The sequence below is a fragment of the Chinchilla lanigera genome, unplaced genomic scaffold, assembly GCF_000276665.1.
Source record: "Chinchilla lanigera isolate Chin_1 unplaced genomic scaffold, ChiLan1.0 scaffold00019, whole genome shotgun sequence".
In the NCBI taxonomy this organism is placed as follows: Eukaryota; Metazoa; Chordata; class Mammalia; order Rodentia; family Chinchillidae; genus Chinchilla; species Chinchilla lanigera.
Genome location: NW_004955420.1, coordinates 20,572,196 through 20,591,405, shown reverse-complemented (window position 1 = coordinate 20,591,405; position 19,210 = coordinate 20,572,196). Strand labels below are relative to the sequence as shown.

The 19,210-nt window shown below is 45.6% G+C and overlaps 1 protein-coding gene across 3 annotated transcripts in view; it reads right to left on the bottom strand.

The window, feature by feature from the left end:
- Masp1 (mannan-binding lectin serine peptidase 1 (C4/C2 activating component of Ra-reactive factor)) overlaps nt 1-19,210 on the bottom strand; it is a 65,565-nt gene that overhangs the window by 14,425 nt on the left and 31,930 nt on the right. The window contains exons 6-11 of one of the 3 annotated variants that reach the window (XM_005383252.2): nt 18,825-18,972; nt 17,430-17,548; nt 15,203-15,281; nt 8,576-8,713; nt 7,086-7,160; nt 723-3,161 (exon numbers count right to left, since the gene is read on the bottom strand). In XM_005383252.2, coding sequence (XP_005383309.1) covers nt 2,278-3,161; nt 7,086-7,160; nt 8,576-8,713; nt 15,203-15,281; nt 17,430-17,548; nt 18,825-18,972 — 1,443 coding nt within the window. In that variant the 3' untranslated portion in view covers nt 723-2,277. Of the gene's footprint in view, nt 1-722; nt 3,162-7,085; nt 7,161-8,575; nt 8,714-12,129; nt 12,833-15,202; nt 15,282-17,429; nt 17,549-18,824; nt 18,973-19,210 lie in introns of those variants that run through there. The other 2 variants (XM_005383253.2, XM_005383255.2) reach the window with 2 other exon arrangements.

The window sequence follows — 19,210 nt, the reverse complement described above, 5'->3', positions numbered from 1 at the left end:
CAGCACTAGGTCTGGGAGGTTGTCTCTCCCAAACTCAGCCTCTAACCTGTCCTCTTTCCCCACCCTGCTCCCCACCCTCAGACCTTCCTAATCCAGATATTTCCATCAGTGAGACCAAGCAGTCTGCATTTTAAACAAGCACACCTAGGATGGTTCTAATATACCCCCAAACTTAGAGAATTTCTGGTTTACAAGACAGAGTCTAGAGGATAGCTTTCAAGATTCTTCCTGCTCTCCTGCTGTTCCCTGCTCCCACTCCAATCATGGCCTGATTTCTTAGCTCAATAGTGTTTCCCACTGTCCCTCTCCTCTCATCTCCTTGTGCATCCCTTGAAGCCCATGAAAAGCCATCCTGAACCCTCCATGTAAAACCACACCTTCCTTTAAGTTTCCATGATACCTAAATTTTGATTCCTCTTATGTCACTAAACTCATTTTGGCCATGTAAGACCTCCATGCCCATGACTGTGTCTTCATGCTAATATGCACTCTTGGAAAGCAAAGACTATATGGCAGACAGTTAAAGAAATGTGCAGCCTATAAGAAGGAAACATATCAATAAGCACTTTCTTCCCTCATTATCTCCTTTTGGTGGATGTCCAGGTACCAAAAGTTGTTCAGCAGCAGAGGGGATGTTGGTTTCTGGAAGGGAACGCAGTCTCTTCAAAGTTCAAAACAAATGAACACACTTCATTCATAGTAATCGCACTCCCAAACCAAGGTTACTGATCATTCACAGAAGGTTTATTTCCATTTTAGACCCCTGACGGGAGAAACAGAATGCAGAGGCCAGGTACAGAGCAGCGAAGCATGTGGTATTAAATATACACCATACAGCGAACTCTACATCACCACCCATAGATACAGGAGTGTGTTTTGGTGAGCCTACTGGAGAAGTACACACTTCTCACTGTTCTCTTGGACTCCCTCTCAAGGGCTTCTTTGGCTGCCTTTGTCTGACGGAGATTCCCGGGATGGAGTGTTCCGGGGAGCAGGAGGTAAGTCAGCTTGTGAGATCCAGGGACAGGCTGAGTGTGAGAGCTGGAAAGACCCTGGAGCGGGTTTGTGACTTCCTTCTACAGATGGAGAAGTGGAGGTTCAGAGGAGGAGAAAATGCTTTGTGAGGGGTTACATAGCCATTTGGGGTCAGAGCTAGGGACAGAGCCCAGGACTTCTAATTCTCCACCTCTTTTTGCTGCCTTTGTGAATGAGTTTCTGCTTCTCTTGAGCTCTGGCCCCTGCTGGGTGGGTTTTCTGATGAACTGAGGTCCCAGGGTTGCAGGGAAGCCTAGTAGGATGGCCTGAGTCCATCCTTCCTTCCAGTTCCTGCCCAGAAGCAGTGAGACGCAATATGGATCGTCTCTTTTTCTCAGTAACAACCAATCTCCACATTTGGAGCCGGAGCTCAGGTAGCCTTTGTAGCTGATACATGTCAGGGCTGGAAACCTGCTTTGTGCTTGTCTTCGGTGGCAGGTGTTGACATCTCTTGGTGTCAGCTGTTATCTTGAAGCAGTATCTGGATCCGAATGATGTGTTTTGAGCCGACAGTAGGAATTTAAGGAGCTTGGAATTGTCCCAGGGCTATTCTTTTCCCTCAGTCACCACAAACCTTCCCAGTTTTCTCTTGGTCCTTTGAGATTCTTGAATGGGGAACATAAAAGAAAAGGCCTGAACTACAGGAAGCTTTCAGGAGAGAAACCCCTGGAACAAATAGTGCTCCAAGATGCGGCACTAGGAGAAAGGACCCTCCAGGCTCTGATGTCTGTCCTGCAACCCTGACTGATTTCTTCCTAAGGAGGACTAGATTTGGTGCAGGCCTAGAGGGTAAAATTGGAAAACATGGATGCAGAGCTTAGTCCAGTGTAAGAAACTGTTTCTTAATCATCAGGCCTAAGCTCACTTGTACCAAGAATGAGGCCAATAAGTTTGATAAGTGAATAGGAGTGAATAAGACACCCAGGGTACAGCTTCATGCTGGATTGATCCAGAGGCCCTCTGGTCCAATTCCCGCATTGCACTGCTGGAGGGAGTGAGGTCCAGAGAGAGAAGGAACTTGGCCAATGTCACAGGTCCAGGTCTCTTGCCCAGAAGTTTTCCTTAGACCACACACTTCCTCTTAGGGTCCTGAGGCCTCTCCTGGGAGAATGAGTGCCCCACTAGGGCAGTGTATTCCACTTTATTTGGTTTTCCAAGTAACATGGAGTGTGCTTTTGGATGTGCGGGTATAGCCTCCCTTGGCTGGGGCAGGGTAAGCAGGCCCCAAGGAAAGAATTCAGTTCACCGCTCCACCTGGAGCTCCCCTGCACCTTGTGGGGAGCTCATCTGCTCCCACAACCAGTCCACATAGTTAGAGACCTTCGTGTACACTCCATACACCTGCTTGCTGCCGCACTCTTCAGGGCCCCCCCAGGACACCAGGCCTTGGGCCACCCAGTGCTGGCTCAAGTCATCAAGGATGACAAAGGCCCCACCACTGTCTCCAAGGCATGTGTCCTTGCCACCCTCATAGAAGCCAGCACAGAACATGTTCTCTGTGACACTGTAGTTTCCTGAGCGAGACTCATAGCTGGCTTTACACTCGGTGTGTGGCACCACGGGTAATTTGACATACTGCAAGATATCTGACAAGGTCCGTGTGCCACTACTGATGATGTCATCCACCGTCACATTGGGACTGGAGATGCCCCAGCCAGCCACCAGTCCCAGCATGTGGGGGGCTGGACCTTCAGGCTCTGGACTTGGCAAGCAGACAGGCATGACGTGTGGTCCCAGGGGCACCGGCTCCTGCAGCTGCACCAAAGCTATGTCATGGTTGTAGTTCTGGATGTTGAAATCTGGGTGGAGAACCACTCGGGCGGCTGAGCTGTTGACAGCACCTGATTTGTCCCTTACGTCGTGTAGGCCCAGGTAGACAGTGATGTGCTCCTTGGAGACCGGGACCACTGTGTTTCCCCTGCGCTGGGACCGCAGCACGTGAGCTGCTGTGAGGATCCAGGACTCAGAGAGTAGGGCCCCACTCCCAAACCACTTGTTGTTCGGCACTCGTGAGGTGTCTTCTACCACTATTAGGGCCTGCCACGGAAAGAGGCCAGGCTCTGCATTCCGGCCTCCAATAATCCGCTTGACCAGGTTTGGCAGAGACCGGGAGGGCTGCCCACACACTGTGAGAAGAAAGAGAGATTGGGGACAAGAGACAGACTGGTTATGGCAGGTACATGAAAAGAGACACTAAGAGAAATTCCCATGTCACTCACTGTCGATTATGCCACCATGGGGCCCTTACCAGCCTCAGTCAGCTAGCCTGGGGAGCTCTGCCCTTGGTCAGTTTGGGTTGCAGTCTCTCCAGGATGGCCCACTTCCAGCTGGAGCTGGAGCTATCTCTAGACTACATCATTTCATGCTTGGGCTTTCTCCACCTCCAATCACATATGGCTAAGAACACTTTGGGCCTGGATTATCCAAAGCCAAGTCCAACCCTCACAATGGCCACATCTCTGTTTTCTTCCCTTGGAAGAAATCTTATATCTCAGAATTCTTCCATGATATGGACACCCAGAGAACTCTTCTCCCCATGTCACTGGCTTAGAGAGATGGAAAGAAATTAAGAAACAATCTGGCAGGTTGCAGCATATATTCGACTGTGTAACAAGAGACCTGGAGCCTTGGCTTGGCTTTTCTATTGCCCATGTGACTCTGAGTCAGTACTTTCCCTCTTTGGATTTCAAGTTTTGATCTGTCAAATGCACCAGTTGGTCAAGATAATCTCCAAGGATCCTTCAGATTTCAAATTCCTTTGATTTTTATTTCATTTGCTTTGGTTATCCCTAGTGACTTTATAACACCTTCCAGAACTTAAGAGACCTGTTTAAGGTGACTTGAGTAGCAGGGCTTTCACTAGATTCTAAGACATGTCTTTTACTGTATTCCATATTGCCTTGTTACAGATTAAGACCATGACGAAGTACCATCAAATCCTTTTTTCTCTGGCCTAAAAGACTTTGATGCCTATGGATTAAGGTCCAGGACATACAAGGTAGGGGAGAGGTGGCATAATCCACAAGCAATGATGCATGGGCCCTGCTCAGGACCAGGCATCATTGCACCCAGGAGCCCTGTAGTACCTTCAAGGGAAGAAGAAGGGTCTGAGCAAACTTCGTTTCACTGAGCTTCACCCGAGCATGCACATGCACCACCAGCTTCCTGCAGCCAAATACCTCTGGCCCACGGCAGAGGGTCTTCAGTACCAGGCCCCCACTGGCTAAGAATGAGCTGGAATGACCCTTCCCAGGCAAGGTGCTTGAGCCTGGGAGGTAAGTGTGGTGCGAGTCTGGGTTTCTTGCTTGTTGCAATTAGCCATGATACACTCTTTGGTTCTGGAGACTTTAAATAGTCCTTCAGAGACCAAGGAACATTTGAGTTTTTTTGGCAACTTTGGGAGGCAGGCTTTCAAAATTTAATGCTTTTCAGATGCTCTTGTTCCTGATGCCAAATATCTCTTGCGCGATCCCAGGGTACCCTGTCTTTCACCCCAGGTCACATGTGGATGGGTTTTTGTAATTCTCCGTGGCCTGGACTTCTAAAGTTAAGAGCTAGCCACTAGCAGCTTTCAAAATGACACCTCAAGGTAATCTGTGACTGAGCTTAAATAATAACTCACTTAACACGGAATGACCTTTATCTGGTAAGGGACGTGTTGCTAGCTCAGTCCATGATTACGACATGGTCAGAAGTGAATGTGCCTTCCTCCATCCAGGTGTGAGTGGTATACTCCAGGTCTCATAAGGTTTAGACCCAGAGGAACCACAGAGACTGGCTAATTTACAGATGAGAAATAGATTGAGAGATGGTCAGTGACTCACTCAAAGTTATTAGTGCAGAGAAAGAAGTTGAACCTATTGACTCTAGCTTCATTTCCCCACCCAAATGCATTTTCCTTCCTGACATGCTGTTATCTTTCCTAGAGTCTGAATGATACAGCATATCTTTAGGAGAGCTCATTGAAATGGGGGTCATTCTTTTTTCTTTCCTTGTTTTTGGGTAGGTGTATGCTATGATGCTCAGCTGAAATGGGGCCATTTTTATTAGCTCGCAGCTTTCCCTGGGACAATGGAATATTTTTGAAATGTTGTAGCTTGAGCTATGCTGGAACCAGACTTAGTTTCTAAAAGACAGTGGTTACTGAGGGAAGGCCCCTAAAGCAAACATGTGGTCCTCTAGATTCTGAGTGCATGAGGGTGGCATAAAATATGCCCAGAGTGTAAGCAAGCTCAGTATTACTTGGGTTGACATCAAAAGTCTTGGGTTCATATCCCAGTTCTGCCACTAACCCTCTGGCTGTCGCCTTACACAAATCACTACTCTATTCTGATCTTCCATTTTCACATCTGTAAAACAATGGCCACAAATAATACTTGCTTAGTGCTCCCCCTGAAAAGATGGGCATCTTGATGCTGGATAAAATGGCTTTCCCCATCCTGACTTACATCCTGGTTCCTTCCTAATCTTTTAGGAGGAAAGAATTTGGAAACTCCTATCTTGGTCCAATGATACAGCATGGTTCTGCCCAGCTCTGAGTGTTCAAAGAATTTCATGACTCATGTTATCCAAGATGCTTTGTACAAACACAGAGGATGATGAATATTAAGAGTTCTATAAAGCCATGGATTTCCTGGTCACTCTGGAGGCGTGAAATCCCAGCCCCAGAGAGGTAAACTTACTCACTAGTGATCACAGTTAGTGAGCAGCAACATCAGTGTGTCTTCCCCTTCCAGAGGTTCCCAGAACCACATGACATCCCAGGGTGGAATCACCCCTAGTTTTCTTTATACCACGCAAACTCAAACCCCTAGTTTGCCACAGCTACACCATTCCTCTCTTCCTTGAGGCTTCACCACCTGGTGTCCTTGCATATGCTCATGGCCAGGCCAAATTGAGGTAATGAGATCCGCAGGGTGTAGGTGGGATAACCTTTTCCTTTTTCCACCTCCACATTCTTATGCAAAGTCTTTCTTGCTGCTCTTCCCCTTACTCCTGAACTACCCCGTGCAGTTACTTCTTGGTCTGGGGTCCCTTTGCATTTGTGATGGCTGGGAACTGACCCTAAATGCTAGCATTTTCTTTACTTTTTAAGGATTAATGGTAGAAAGCTTTTTAGTCCTTCCTTTGTGATGTCTAACCTTACTTCTAGATGCCTACTGAGTGAACATGGAAAGTTACTAAAATATGCCATTCACGTGATACACTCTCTCAGTTTACTCAGTACTATATTTCAGTAATATACAAAAGCCACTCAATGCTTTGCCATAATGCAAGGCTCAACATACTCATGCAACCAGAAAGGGCAGTTACTTTTCGGTGTTCGTCAGTGCTGTCTTTAATGGCTGCATCGTTTATGTACTGTTGCTCTTAATGATTCAATTTCAAAATGTATATGTTACTCTGCATATTAAATTGATTTTTGTGGCCTATTTGTTTAACCCTACAGTCTATGGTCTGGAGGTAGAATTTTCAAATTTGATTTGAATATGTATGCACTGTGATTGCAATGTAAGGCATCTGGACATTTAATTCTAAAGCAAATAGTCCCAAAATCTATGTGCATAGTGACACTTTCGGTTACTACAAATTTCTCTAAAGTCGAGCTGGTCGATAAAACATGAAAAAGGCAACAATCAGGAAAACTCATGCATAGGGCTCTTTGGAAGAATTCCTTACTCTGTCCTGCATTATGCATTCTTTGTCTCATGTGGTCATCCTTGTGATACCCTAGTAAGTACCTGAGGACAGGGTACATTTTTCTTGATGTTCCTAGTACATACACAAATTGTGTTACATGAAAAACCTGGGGAGAAAGAGACAGAGAAGCGAAAGAAGAGTTCCTGGAGGGACAGACAAGGCCAAGTGTAGACACTGGTTAGTTTGAGGTGTGAGACTGGATTCCCTGACCTTTAACTTTCTGAAGACATCTTTTAAAGAACAATTGAAACATCTTCCTTCTCAACTCTCTATCAACAGCCAAAAGGCAGATCTGGGGCCCTGGGGCCTTGGATAGGAGACTCTAATGCAGGATTTGGAGGGTGAGGTACCTGGAAGGCAGGTAGGCAGGCTTCTTCCCAGCACTTCATTGATCCAGATCCCTTGGGCAGAACAGGTATATATTCCTGGATGAGGGAGAAATGGTGAGAGGAGAGAAAGTCAATGATTGATCTGTAGCACACAGAGAATACAACTGGGTTCTAAGTTTTTCCCATCAAATCTCACTTTGCAAAAGGCTTCCAAACGTTCTCTCATACTACTTGCTCTGAGTCGGTTCTCCCTACATCCTGAAGGGTCTGCCTGAAATGGGAATCTGACCAAGTCCCTCCACAGCTCAGAATTTCTGGTGAATCCTGACAGCCTTCACAAATGAACACCATCCTCTTCAGCAAAGTTCTGCACAGTCTGACTCCAGGGTATGCGAGGGCTGCCCCTGACCCCCAGCAGGTGCTTCCTGCTCATTAGTCAGAGAGGCCTTGGTTCACCAGCTCTCTGAAGTACATGTACCCTACCTTCCCTTTTTCATTTAAACTCTGCAATAAGCCACCTTTGTGTCTGTGGTCCTGTGGGATCTCGCAATAGCTCTGTGAACTCTATCACCATTTCCTTGTTGAAAGTGGGGATGTGAAGACTTAGAAAAGCTGGGAGGCATTTTCTAGTGCTTGTACACCACAGAGGCAAAGTGCAAGGGACTTCCTATCTTTCTGAGGCCTTGTTTTCTGCTGGGGACTTTGAGTGTGTGGTAGCTGTTGGGTTGGCACAAAGGCGCACTCTTGGGAGAGGTGGGGCGTGTCTCCAAGTAGTTCTTCCGGTTCCTCCAAACCTTCGCAGTGGCCAATGGTCTAGTTATTAGTGATTCTTCACCCTTTGGCCCATTGTACTTCTGCCCAATGCCTGGGGCAGCCTGGGTCTCCCTGCTCAGTGGCAAGGATGAGGTCTGGATGAGGACAGCAGCAGCTGTGCTCAGGTCTTGGTCAGGGGATGTACTGAGCCACTGGACAAGAGACAGATCTGCTTCTCACTCCCCTATTCCACCTGGGCCCGGTGCCTACCAGAAGAACAGGTCTTTGAAAGACTCCTTCAAGGCCTGCTAAATGGCTCTGATGAGGCTAGACATTATACTTGGCCAGAAGCTGCGACAAAGACTATCTAAAGTAGCAACCCTGTTCATTTCCTGGAATCCCCAGCTCACTCTCACACCATATGAATGCACTTATTTTGGGAGAACGCTTATTTCTTGTCTTAGTTGAGTCATGCTCCATCAACCAGATCTATACTCATCAGTAGAATCAGTGTTAGATTTAAAATTAAAAGGAAAGAAAACTGGGTTTTGGTCCCAAACTTCAGTGTCTGCATCTCTAAATGGACCGTTAACCCTGGCTCATGGGAAGTGAGCATCGGATGAGATGGTGTGTGAGAACATACTTTGTGCATTTCAAAGTCCCACAGACTTATGAGCAGCTATTCCTAAAGAGCTGTTCCAACTCCCAGACTAACTCTGAAGCCCAGAAGACAGGAAGTAGGAGGATGGAGGGCTTACCTGTGATGTTATGAAGCATCTTATAGTAGGGCTGCTGGCAGGAGAATCTGATCTCAGATTTGTAAATGGTGAGATTGTTCTTCGTGGAGAAGGTAACCGACCCATGCTCCAGCTCTGTTGGGGCTCCACAGTCTACAACTGAGAGAGAAGTAAGACCCCTTAACTGCCTTGTGCTCATTGTCTTAGTGCCATCTGACCGATCTGTCTTATACAGATGTGGAGGTTATGTACTGCACATGAGTTATCACTATATCCAGAATTCTGGGAAAATTTATGGTAGCTAAATATATTTCTGGAGCCCTGATAGAGCAACCTTATAATGATAAATCTGGGTGGTGCTCATGGGATTATACAGTGTACAACCTGTACAGCCACTAGTGGCCCTGCTTTTGGGTTTTTTCCATTATGTTACTACTATATGATCAACTCACCTGGCATGAGGTCACTGTTAGGGCAGGGACAGGTCTGATGAAATTGAAGGAGAACCCCCATCTCCTCTGTATCATAGCCTTTCTTCAGTTTTCAGTTTTATTCTGTAATCTCCTCTGCTTCTTTTGCCCAAGCTTGAAACCCATGACTCAGAAAGAAAATTCTGGGTGACATGAACCAAAAAAACTTCCACCCTTTTAGTCCCAACAACAGGCTACATAAGAGCAGTTAAACTGCTTGCACTGGAGCTTGGTACACACACAAGCACACAATAACCAACCAACCAACCAAACAAACAAACAAAAACCCCAGATTCTTCCTGCATGAGTAGACAGCCAGACTTTCAGACTCTGCTGGCTCTACTGATAGCTTGCTAGGCCATAGACGGTAGAAGAAGGTCAGGGTCTACACCCTCTCATTTTCTCAAATTGGTGGTGGCTGGATGCTGGAGTTGGCTGTACTCGCACTACTGAACAGAACCAAAGATGCCTGCTTCTCAGCCTTGGGTTTTGGGGAGCTTGCCAGTCTAGGCAGTTCTCAGGGAGTCTGGCCTGAGTCAGCCCAGATGCAGGGCATCTTTTCATGACCGTACTAGAGGCTGAAGGCCTGATTTATAAATGTGTTTTCAGGAACCCCCTTTAGGAAGAAGAATTGACGCTCATTTCTTTCTCTTAACCTTAGGTGTTAACAGTCTAAGGCAGAGTTGAAGAATCAGAGGGGAACTGTAGAATTTCACAAATGGAAGGGGACTCTAGGTAAGTAATCTAGAATATCCTCTTGATTTTGCGGATAAACCCAGAGAGGAGACTTGACTCGTCTAAGGTCGCCAATGAGTTAGAGTGGGCACTAGATTTGATCTTGAACTCAGTGCCTTTTTAGGAAATGGTGCTGAGATTTTCTAAGGATCTGTTTTTCTGCTAAATGGCCTATATTAGATGTTAGTTGGTTTCGTGGTGGACAGTAGTTGTCAGTCTTTCTAGAGTCCTGGTGGAATTTCTAAAGTTTTACCTCTTCCTGATTTCACCTTCTCCCCTTAGGAAACAGGAGCAATTTACTCCTACAGGCTAAGTAAACATGGTGCTTTTAACCTTAGGGTTTCTAATTCACCTTTATCATCTTTAGAGAGCTGTCTAATTTAAATATGTAAGGTTTCAAGACCCTATAATTTGGAGAAAAGGCATAAAGGAAAGTAGTAAAACGTAGGTTCTTCTTATCTTCAAGGATGGCAAAAGCCAAAATACACACAAACTACAAAACAAACAAATAAACAAAGAAACAGGCAAACAAACAAGGATTTTTTCTCTGGCCTCTAACCTCTCTGGACTAATCATTTTCATTTGCTTTGGTCACCCAAAAGTAGAGACACCCTTCTAGTTTGTGAAGTGAATGCTAAGGTTAATACCAAACTAAAAGAGGTATTACTATTTGAAACTATAAATAATTTTAAATTTATTTTCCTGCTGAGACTCAAGGCAGATTTTTCCTCTTCTTTAGGAAATGCCACTGTCCAGTGCCTAGATATTGGTATTGCTCTTGTCTCTCTTAATATCTTCTAGCAGTTCCTTTGGTCTAAATTAGTCTTGAGATCTATCCTTGAGAACCTAGCCTGGTTCCTAGTGGATGAATTCCAGGCCTAGCCTTGGACTTGTGTGGCTGGGGTAGATGGGGAGATATTTTCCTGGTACAGGGCATGATTTCACATGGCTCCAGGGAAGTGATTCTACTCACTAACAGAGCTGGTTCTACGACCAGAGAGAGATTGGTAAGCACTGGAAAACAGAGGGTCATGTCAATATAGTTACAGTGAATGGGGAAGGGTGCACCTTCTTCCCCCAGGTACAACAACAGGCAAACAACCATCTCCTTCTGGGACTTGGATGCTACTTCCCTTGACTAGGGCCCTCATCCTGCCTGATACAACCAATACACGTCAGCTGCTGTTTCTCATCTACCCTCGCTTTAGGAAGGGTCTCCTCAGTTTTTTTGTAAAGCTTTCTCTGGTAACTTCCGTACCCTGGAATCAAAATTGATAGACACCCAGAATCCCCAAAATGGCTCTGGCCGGGACACACACTTCTTTGTTTTTCTTCAGACCCGAGGTAAACTTCCTACTCCCTTTTGCGCATGCGCCAACTAACTCCCAATCCCCTTGTGATACGACACATAGCCTGCCCATATTAACTCCACCAATCTAATAAAAACCTGTTCCTCAGCTCCCTCCTCAGAGGGTCCTTGCAATCTCCTGCAACCCTCCCACTCTGGCAATAGAGGGTTATTTTATCTATTTCTGTCTCTTGCTCTGTCTGGCGCCAAACCTAACAAAAATGCCTGTTCTTTGCCATTTCCTTGACCTTCTTTGCTCATTATCCTCTAGTATGTCACCACTATCATTGCTTGCCTTTTATCCTTAGCTTGCACTTTTGAGCACGCTTTACCACCGCCTGGGGCCTTTGTACAGAACTACACAGATTCAGCTCTCATTGTCTCTCAGGATCAGGGTTTGGGGCCCATGCTCCTTCCCCGCCTCATCTCCTTCTGTCCCCCCACACACTTCAATATCAATGACATTTCCATGTGCTACTTTCTGCTGCCTCTGCCATGTCCATGTGATCACCCCTCAGGTTTTGATCCAATACTACTTCTTCCTGAAAACCATTTCTAATTCTTCTGACTGGACAAGGCAGCCCCCTTGCTATAGAACTCTTTTTGCATGTTGCCCTGATGGCACCTGTCTTACGTTGCCTGGTATTTGCAATTACTTGGGCATGTATCAAATCTCCCTCTTCCATTATGATTCCCCCTATCACAGTGAATATGGTGTCTGTTAATGCTGTGTGGGCTCACAAACACTTTTTCAGCTGGCCTTGGTCATCAGTAGCCAGTGGTACCCCTATGCGAGGATGGCACCTCACCCTCCAGACTCATCCAATTGCTCATCGGGTAGGTTGGAGAGTTACAGTCTAATGCAAAGGTCCTCAGAAATGTGTGTCCAGACCTCATGTAGGCTGGAACAGAGCTTCTGATGTGCAGGCTGCTGTTCCTCAACCCTTCGTCATTTATGACACAGCACCGTCCACAGTTCCCGAGCTGAGGCCCACTGCTTTCACAGGTGATACCTATCATTTCAGTCTTTAATCAACAAATCCTAAGAAACACAAAGCTTGCAAACCCCAGAGGAAAGAACCCCTAATGATAGACTTTCAGCCCTGTGTGAAGTAGGAGAAGAAGGGATATTTTGTGAATGAGAAAATATTCAGATTTCCCCAAATCCATACTATGTGGATTATTATTCATTTTACCTATTCCTGGTTATTAAGCAAATAACAATAGATAGAAATTTTAAAGTGATAAAGTCATAAGCATTCTGGGTCGTTTCAACCTGAAGTGTGGAATGGATTAGAAACCAAGGCCCGTGTTGATCTGGTTGGCCAAAGGCTGCATGATGGTATGTGAAATCCTGTGTTTCCAACGGAAGGTGTTTTTGCTTTGAGAAGAGTATAACCCATTTAGAGAGCCTAAAAATATTGTCATTGTCTTTTCCTTATTTTCTGAAGCAATGCTTGAATACTGAGTAAACCCCCAGAGGGTAATTTGCTCTCAGACACCCAGCAGCTTCAACTGCTGGGCTGTATGGCTTAGTTCAGCATCCATGCTGATCCACATCAAAATGGGCAAGGGAGTGTTGGCGGGTGGGGAAGGGTGAAGTAGCTCTGGGACTCGGGGTCTTTGAGAAGGATCCATTCCTGGATGTCTGCACTGTGTGGGATTCCCATCATTCATCTGTCACTTGCTCTGCCTGCAGCTCGCTCTCCAAATCAATCTCGCTTTCTGCCACCATGGTCAGAGTGGAGTCAGGAGACAGAGGAAGGAATCAGAGAGAAGAAGAGAGAGAGAGAGAGAGACAAAGAAGAGAAAGAGAAAAATTAGCAAGCCAAGCAGAAATAGTTGATGCAGGAAACATGGAAATCACATCAGCAGAATTGATTAAGAATGCACAGTTTAGGGATAGCCAGTGGGAAGGACAGTTTGGGATTGTTGAATTTGTACCATTCTAGAGTTTGCACAGTCATGCTCCTTGGCTCCTTGGGAGAGCATTATGAAATTTTCCCCTGTCTGGAAGTTTGTGTTCATCAGGTCCAAGTTCTCATGCGACAGATAGCATTCAGAGTATTACGGGACTTGTCTTTACATCAAGGTGGAGGTAAGGCCAAGAAAACAATGCAAGGTTGCCACTTCCTCTTCTGGTGGACACATATTTATTACACATTATGCATTTCTTGTCTATTCCTAGCTCCTTCCCCTAGAATCTCTGGGACTCTCAGCCCACCTTGAAGAAGTAGGGTCATATTTTCTTTTCTTTCTTTTTTCTTCTTTGTGATTTTTTATTTCTTTTCTTTCCCTTTTTATTCCTTTCAGTGCTGGGAATTCAATCAAGAGCTTTGCACATCCTAAGCAAGTGGTCCGCCACCGAGCTGTAGCCCTAAGGTCATATTTTCTTAAAAGGACAGAGTATTCTATTACATCCTAATATAAGTCACAAAAATAGTACTTTCCATTACAGCTGTGCCATGCTTCTATCAGTGCTTCCATTTAATAAAAAACATGTGTGTCATCAGGGAAAAATATTAATAGCATCCCCTACTTTCCAAAAAGGCAAATGAGAGAGACACTAAACGTCTTCCTAATGAGTGAGTTGGGCCAGATGTAGAGAGAAATAAACTTGTACTGAGCATTACTCATTCTTGGTCCTCTGGAGGTGTGGTATGGTATGTATATTAACCTGGTTAGTCCTCAGAAAAATCTTGAGGTCAGGAGACTGGGGCCAAAAGAATCTGAGTTGGTTCTTTAGGGACATCCAACTCATAGGATCTGCCTTTGAATCTGGTGCTTCATGACTTTAGAGAGAGAGAGTCGGCCCTGAACATCTCAAATCTTCCTTTGTTTTCTTCAAAGTGACTCTTGCTTTATCCCAGAGTGCCTGGCTTAGGACCTTAACAGCACCATATGTTAAGCTGGGTTGGGTAGTGTTTGAGTTCCTCCTGCTTGGACCTTCTCTTCCCACCTGATTCTCAATAGAACTCTGTTCACGCATGCATTAAATGTTAGTTGTAACATTTTTAAAGCCATAAAATATCTTTCTTTTCCCACAAGGGGTACTGACTATAGCCATACTGTCATATGAAAAAGAAAGGCATATTATGCTTCCAAATTCTGCCTGGAATTTGCTTCAAGGAAGTCTTCTTTTCTACCAGTATCTTCTTTGGTAGAAGCATTTTGGGGGGAAGGGAAGAGGACAGCACACCGATGTTTACATGCAAAGTCATGAAGTGGGGATGAGTGGGAGCAAACCTAATTCTCGACTTCCTGTTCTCAAGCCAATTCCCACCTTCTTCTTCCCTTCTCTGACTTACTCTGTCGCTACACCTCATGTCATCACTGTTGCCCCATGTAAGTTTCTAAAATTGTAGTCCACACAGGTCTTGCACAGAAATCATTTGGGTGTGAAGGGAGAGGAGTTAGTAGATGTAAATCTATATTTTTACAATGATCAGGAGAGGATTTATACAGACTATATTATTTTAGAATCATTGGCATACATTCTAGAATGTTAAAGCTAGTACAAGCTATTTTAAAGTTGAGACAAAAGATCTTGTCCATGGTCAAAGAGGGAGTCAAAAAGAGAGCCAAAGCATGAGCCCTAGGTCTCAAGAACAAGTAAATAGCTGTATCGCCCTGCTTCCTATAGAGCCACTGTGCTGACCCAACAGCCGCATCCATGCAGCCCTAAATCACAAGCTTACCCAGAGGACTCAGTGGATAGAGAGGGTGGCCATGTAGACTAAAGGATGACTCAGGTCTTGGGACCAGGGCCACACAGGTTTCCTGAATTAGCAATTGCCATAGCTCATTTCAAATCTGGCAACAATGCTATTCCTTTTGCAAGTTTGGCAACCTTTCTGGAGACTGAGGTAAAAACTGATATTTAGAAAGTAAACTGGGGCCCACAAAAGTTTGCTTTGGGGTCCTGTGTCTTGTTGCAGAAGGGGCAGTAGTGTTCTTTTTGCCCAGCTTTCATGGGTCTCTTAAGTTCCTGCCTGTGTCCCTTGTAGAGAGCTCCTGCCAAGCTTTTGCCCTGCCTTGGTCTCTGCTCCCAGCCAAATTCATTGTCCTTATGATGAACCCACTTGGTTTTCTTACTTTTACAGGTGGGTATCTTGCTGCTCCATGTCCCATCCTTCAGACACTCAATCTGAAATGTATCCATCACCACATCATCCTGAGAGAAAACCAGAAGACGACAGAGGAAAAAAAGAGGGAGTGGGGTCAGTGGTTGTTTTCCAGCAAAAATAATTCATACTCCAAATGTGGCTAAACTCAACAGGGATTTTCCATACATGGATCTCCAAGGTCAAGCTTGCGAAGCAGGGTAAGGTAGACAACAAATTCCATGTCCCAGTTTATACTCTGGAAAGGGGAAATGGCCGTGAGCTTGAGGGTCTGGGGCAATTGTTTAGAAAGAGAAAGCCTAGCCTTGACTCCTTGTGGAGGGCTGTCTGGTTGACTCTTCTTGAAAGAAGAGCAATTATCTCCATTGTGGCTAAACCTGGCCCTATTTCCATGTACTGACATGTACAGAGCTGGCTAGGACTTTTTCTTATCCCTGTAATTGGCTTTAAGCGATGCAAATAGGTCCAGTGGAGGTGCTGATGTGTAGTCTTTAAAGCAAAGACAAGGAAGGGTCCCCTGCCCCCCATAGCTCCCAAATAAAATAGGTATGGCCAGAGCAGGATGGAAAGCCTCGAGATAAGAGGCTATGACTTCCTAGGGCATAAAAAATTGAACATCAGAGCTGAAGCACTGACCCCCAAACATTAGCTACTACCTCAGTTGTGTTATGCAGATTCCTCTTTCTTCATATCCTTATCTCTGCATATTGCAGAGGTCATGGCATGCCTCCTACCTAGCCCAGCTCACAGCACTCACCTACTTCCCACCTTTCTCACAGTCACTGATCCTCAAGCCACTCCCTTCTCCCTGAATAAAACCTGGGTTTGGCCCTGGGTCCAGGGTTAACCATTACCCTAGCTGGGCTTAGGATACCTTTACTCCCCACAAATACAAATATGCCTTAGTGTCTTTATTCTCACCATGGGTTGCACTGGAAGTGGTAGATTGGAATTAACTCACTAGAATACCAATAATTTCTCCATGGGATTACAAATATAACCTTCTTGGATGGAGATGACATCTGGAAAGGGCCTGCTACAACTCCTGTTTCAGAACACTGGTCTCAAACTTGAACAAGCAGTCAGCCTCACCCGGAGGGCTTATTAAGACAGACTGTTGGGCCTTGCCTCAGAATCCCTGATTCAGCGGGTTGATCTACTTAAGAATTTGCATTTCCTGCAAGTTTCCAGGAGATACTGAGGCTGCTAGTCCAGGGGCCCTTCTTGGAGAGCCATAGAGATCAGTGCTTCTCTAGCTGGACTGCACTTTACATTCACTTGGAGAATATATAAAACGTGCCCAGCATAGATCCAGTCCCAGAGATACTCCTGTAGTTGATCTGAAGATACTCCTGTAGTTGATTTGCTCAGGCACGCATTAAATGTTAGTTGAAACTTTTTTTAAGCCATAAAATGCCTTTCTTTTACCACACTGGGTACTGACTATAGCCACATTATCTTATGAAAAAGAAAGGCATGTTCTGCCTCCAAATTCTGCCCAGAGTTTGCTTCAAGGAGGCCTTCTTGTCTACCAGTATCTTCTTTGGTAGGAGCAGTTTTGGGGGAAGAGAAGAGGACAGCACACTGATGTTTGCATGCAAAGTCATGAAGTGGGGATGAGTGGGACCAAACCTAATTCTCGACTTCCTACTCTCAAGCCAGTTCCAGCCCTCTTCTTCCCTTCTCTGTCGCTGTTACCCCATGTAAGTTTCTAAAATTGTAGTCCACACAGGTCTTGCACTGAAATCACTTGGGTGTGAAGGGAGAGGAGTTAGTAGATGTAAATCTATATTTTTATAATGATCAGGAGAGTAACCAGTATATTTAACTAGAAGAACCAGTATTTCAAAGAGTGAGGATTAAGTAATGCCTGTCTGCTTCCTTCAAAATCCCTGTTTCCCTTTTCAATACCCAAGCTGCTCTTATAGGCCTGGTGAACTATGTTACAGTTCTGAGACCTGATTGTAGAGTTATATGGACTGAAGCTTTTAAAAGTCTAGCCAACCCATCCTCTGATAAAAGACTTTGGTGTCAGTTCTAGAAGTGAAAGAAGCCTGGGACATAGGCTTTAAAATGCAGGAGCATTTGGGAGGCTTATAGAGTGGCTAGGAAATGCCACGCTAGCACTATGGCAAGTTCCAGCAGCCCATCTGCTGTGGAAGGCTCTGGAGAGTTTCCTTGGCCTGGCCTCTCCTCACCTTCAGCACTTTGTAGCCTGTGTCACAGCTGATGAGCACTTGGTCTTTGAAGGAATACGTGGCTTGCAAGGGCTCGATTTTCCCATGGACAGGAGGCCGTAGCTCTGGGCACTCGTTTCCTGGTGGGAAGCAAATGAAAAGACAGCGGGTGATGAAACAAGGAAAGGACTGCCATGAAGTACAAACCCGTAGAAAGCAAGGGCTGATGAGGTGGGAGCAACAGAACTGGGTATTGGAGGGCTTTCTAGGCCCCACAGGAGACTTGCTTTGAAGCCAGGAGCAAGTCAGTTTCCAACCCCTTCATTTCCATAATGGCAAAACAAGATGGTTGGCCAAATGATTTCATTCAAACTTAGGGTTGCAAGGAATAGTAAAGGCCATTGAACGCAACCCTTGTCTGATGTTTTCTTTGCAATGTCCTCCATGCTGACACCTGATGTCTATTTGCACTCCTATAGCAACCAGGAGCTTAGTCCTTCCCATACCTGCACCTTCCATTCATGGCTTCCTCTGGTTAAATGAACATTGTTCTCCTGTTCAGCTGAAATTTGTGCCCTTGTACGTTTTAGTCACTGGGCTACCCAGGATGATTGCAATTAGCCTTTCTTCCCACACCGGTTCTTCAAAGCATTAAAGATGTGATCATATGTTTCTGAGTCCTCTCTTTAAAGGCAAACTATGACAAAAGCTTCTGGGCCTCAGTCTACCTCCAATACTTTTTCTTAGATAGACGCTCTTTTGTTAATTTCTCTCCACTCCTGTCCCTGGAATGGGTATTAGGTGAGACAATGCAGACAGACCCAGGGTCTCAGGGTCTATGAAACAGACCAGTCGTGCTGAGCTGAGGCCCACCCTCTTTTTGGGTGTACAGAACTCTGGGGTCCAATGGCTCTATCAGAGTTTGGGCCAGGACTGGCTGCTTTGGAACATTACAAGTGGGACTTTTGTGCCTTGCCAGTCTAGGGGCCTACAGGGAGGTAAACCACAGTAATCACACATTCCAGCTACAAACCACACCCAAATTCCAGTCCCAGATTTAGAGAAGGCTGGAGCTAGAAGCCCCTCTGCAGGCCTAATGAATCACCATGTGAGGGTGTGAAGGTAGGGTTCAGGAAACAAGATTTCTCTTTTTAATCTGCTCACACAATGCTGAAGTACAGCCAGTTTGAAAACTACCAATCTAATCCAAACATAACATCACTGCTCCCCTTGACCCCCTTTTATCAGTGGGAAACTAAGTGAGGATGGAACATGTGGCTCGGTTCCAATTTACCCAGCCAGGAATCCCACCAGGTCCCCAGAAGAGTCCTGAGCTGCACCATGTCCTCCCGTAACCTCCCTCCTTATGAGAGCCGAGCACAGTGGTTCAGTAGCCCCTAGCAGGACAGAGGTTACCTGCAGCCCTGTATGACAGCCTCCAGCCCCGGTTCTCGCCTGAGTTGTCGCTGTGGAACAGGATCTGGACACTGTGGCTCTGAGTACTGATGGGTTCTGGTGCCTTCTCCCCGCAGTAGGGCCCCAAAACATTGGAGCCAGCTTTAATCTAAGAAAAGCAATTTAGGCAAAGAGAAGAGTTACATCTGATCGGCAGAGGGGCAACGCTGCTGCACTGCACTCGGGTTTTCTGGAAACCGTGATGGGAATCAACAGCATCCACTTGTGCTCCTAGTGGGCTGTGCCAATCACCACACAGTTTCATTTCTACTGTCTTGTTTAGAATTTACAATGGCCTGGCAGTGGACAGGCCAAGTGAATAATCTGCTTAATGATGAATGAGTTGT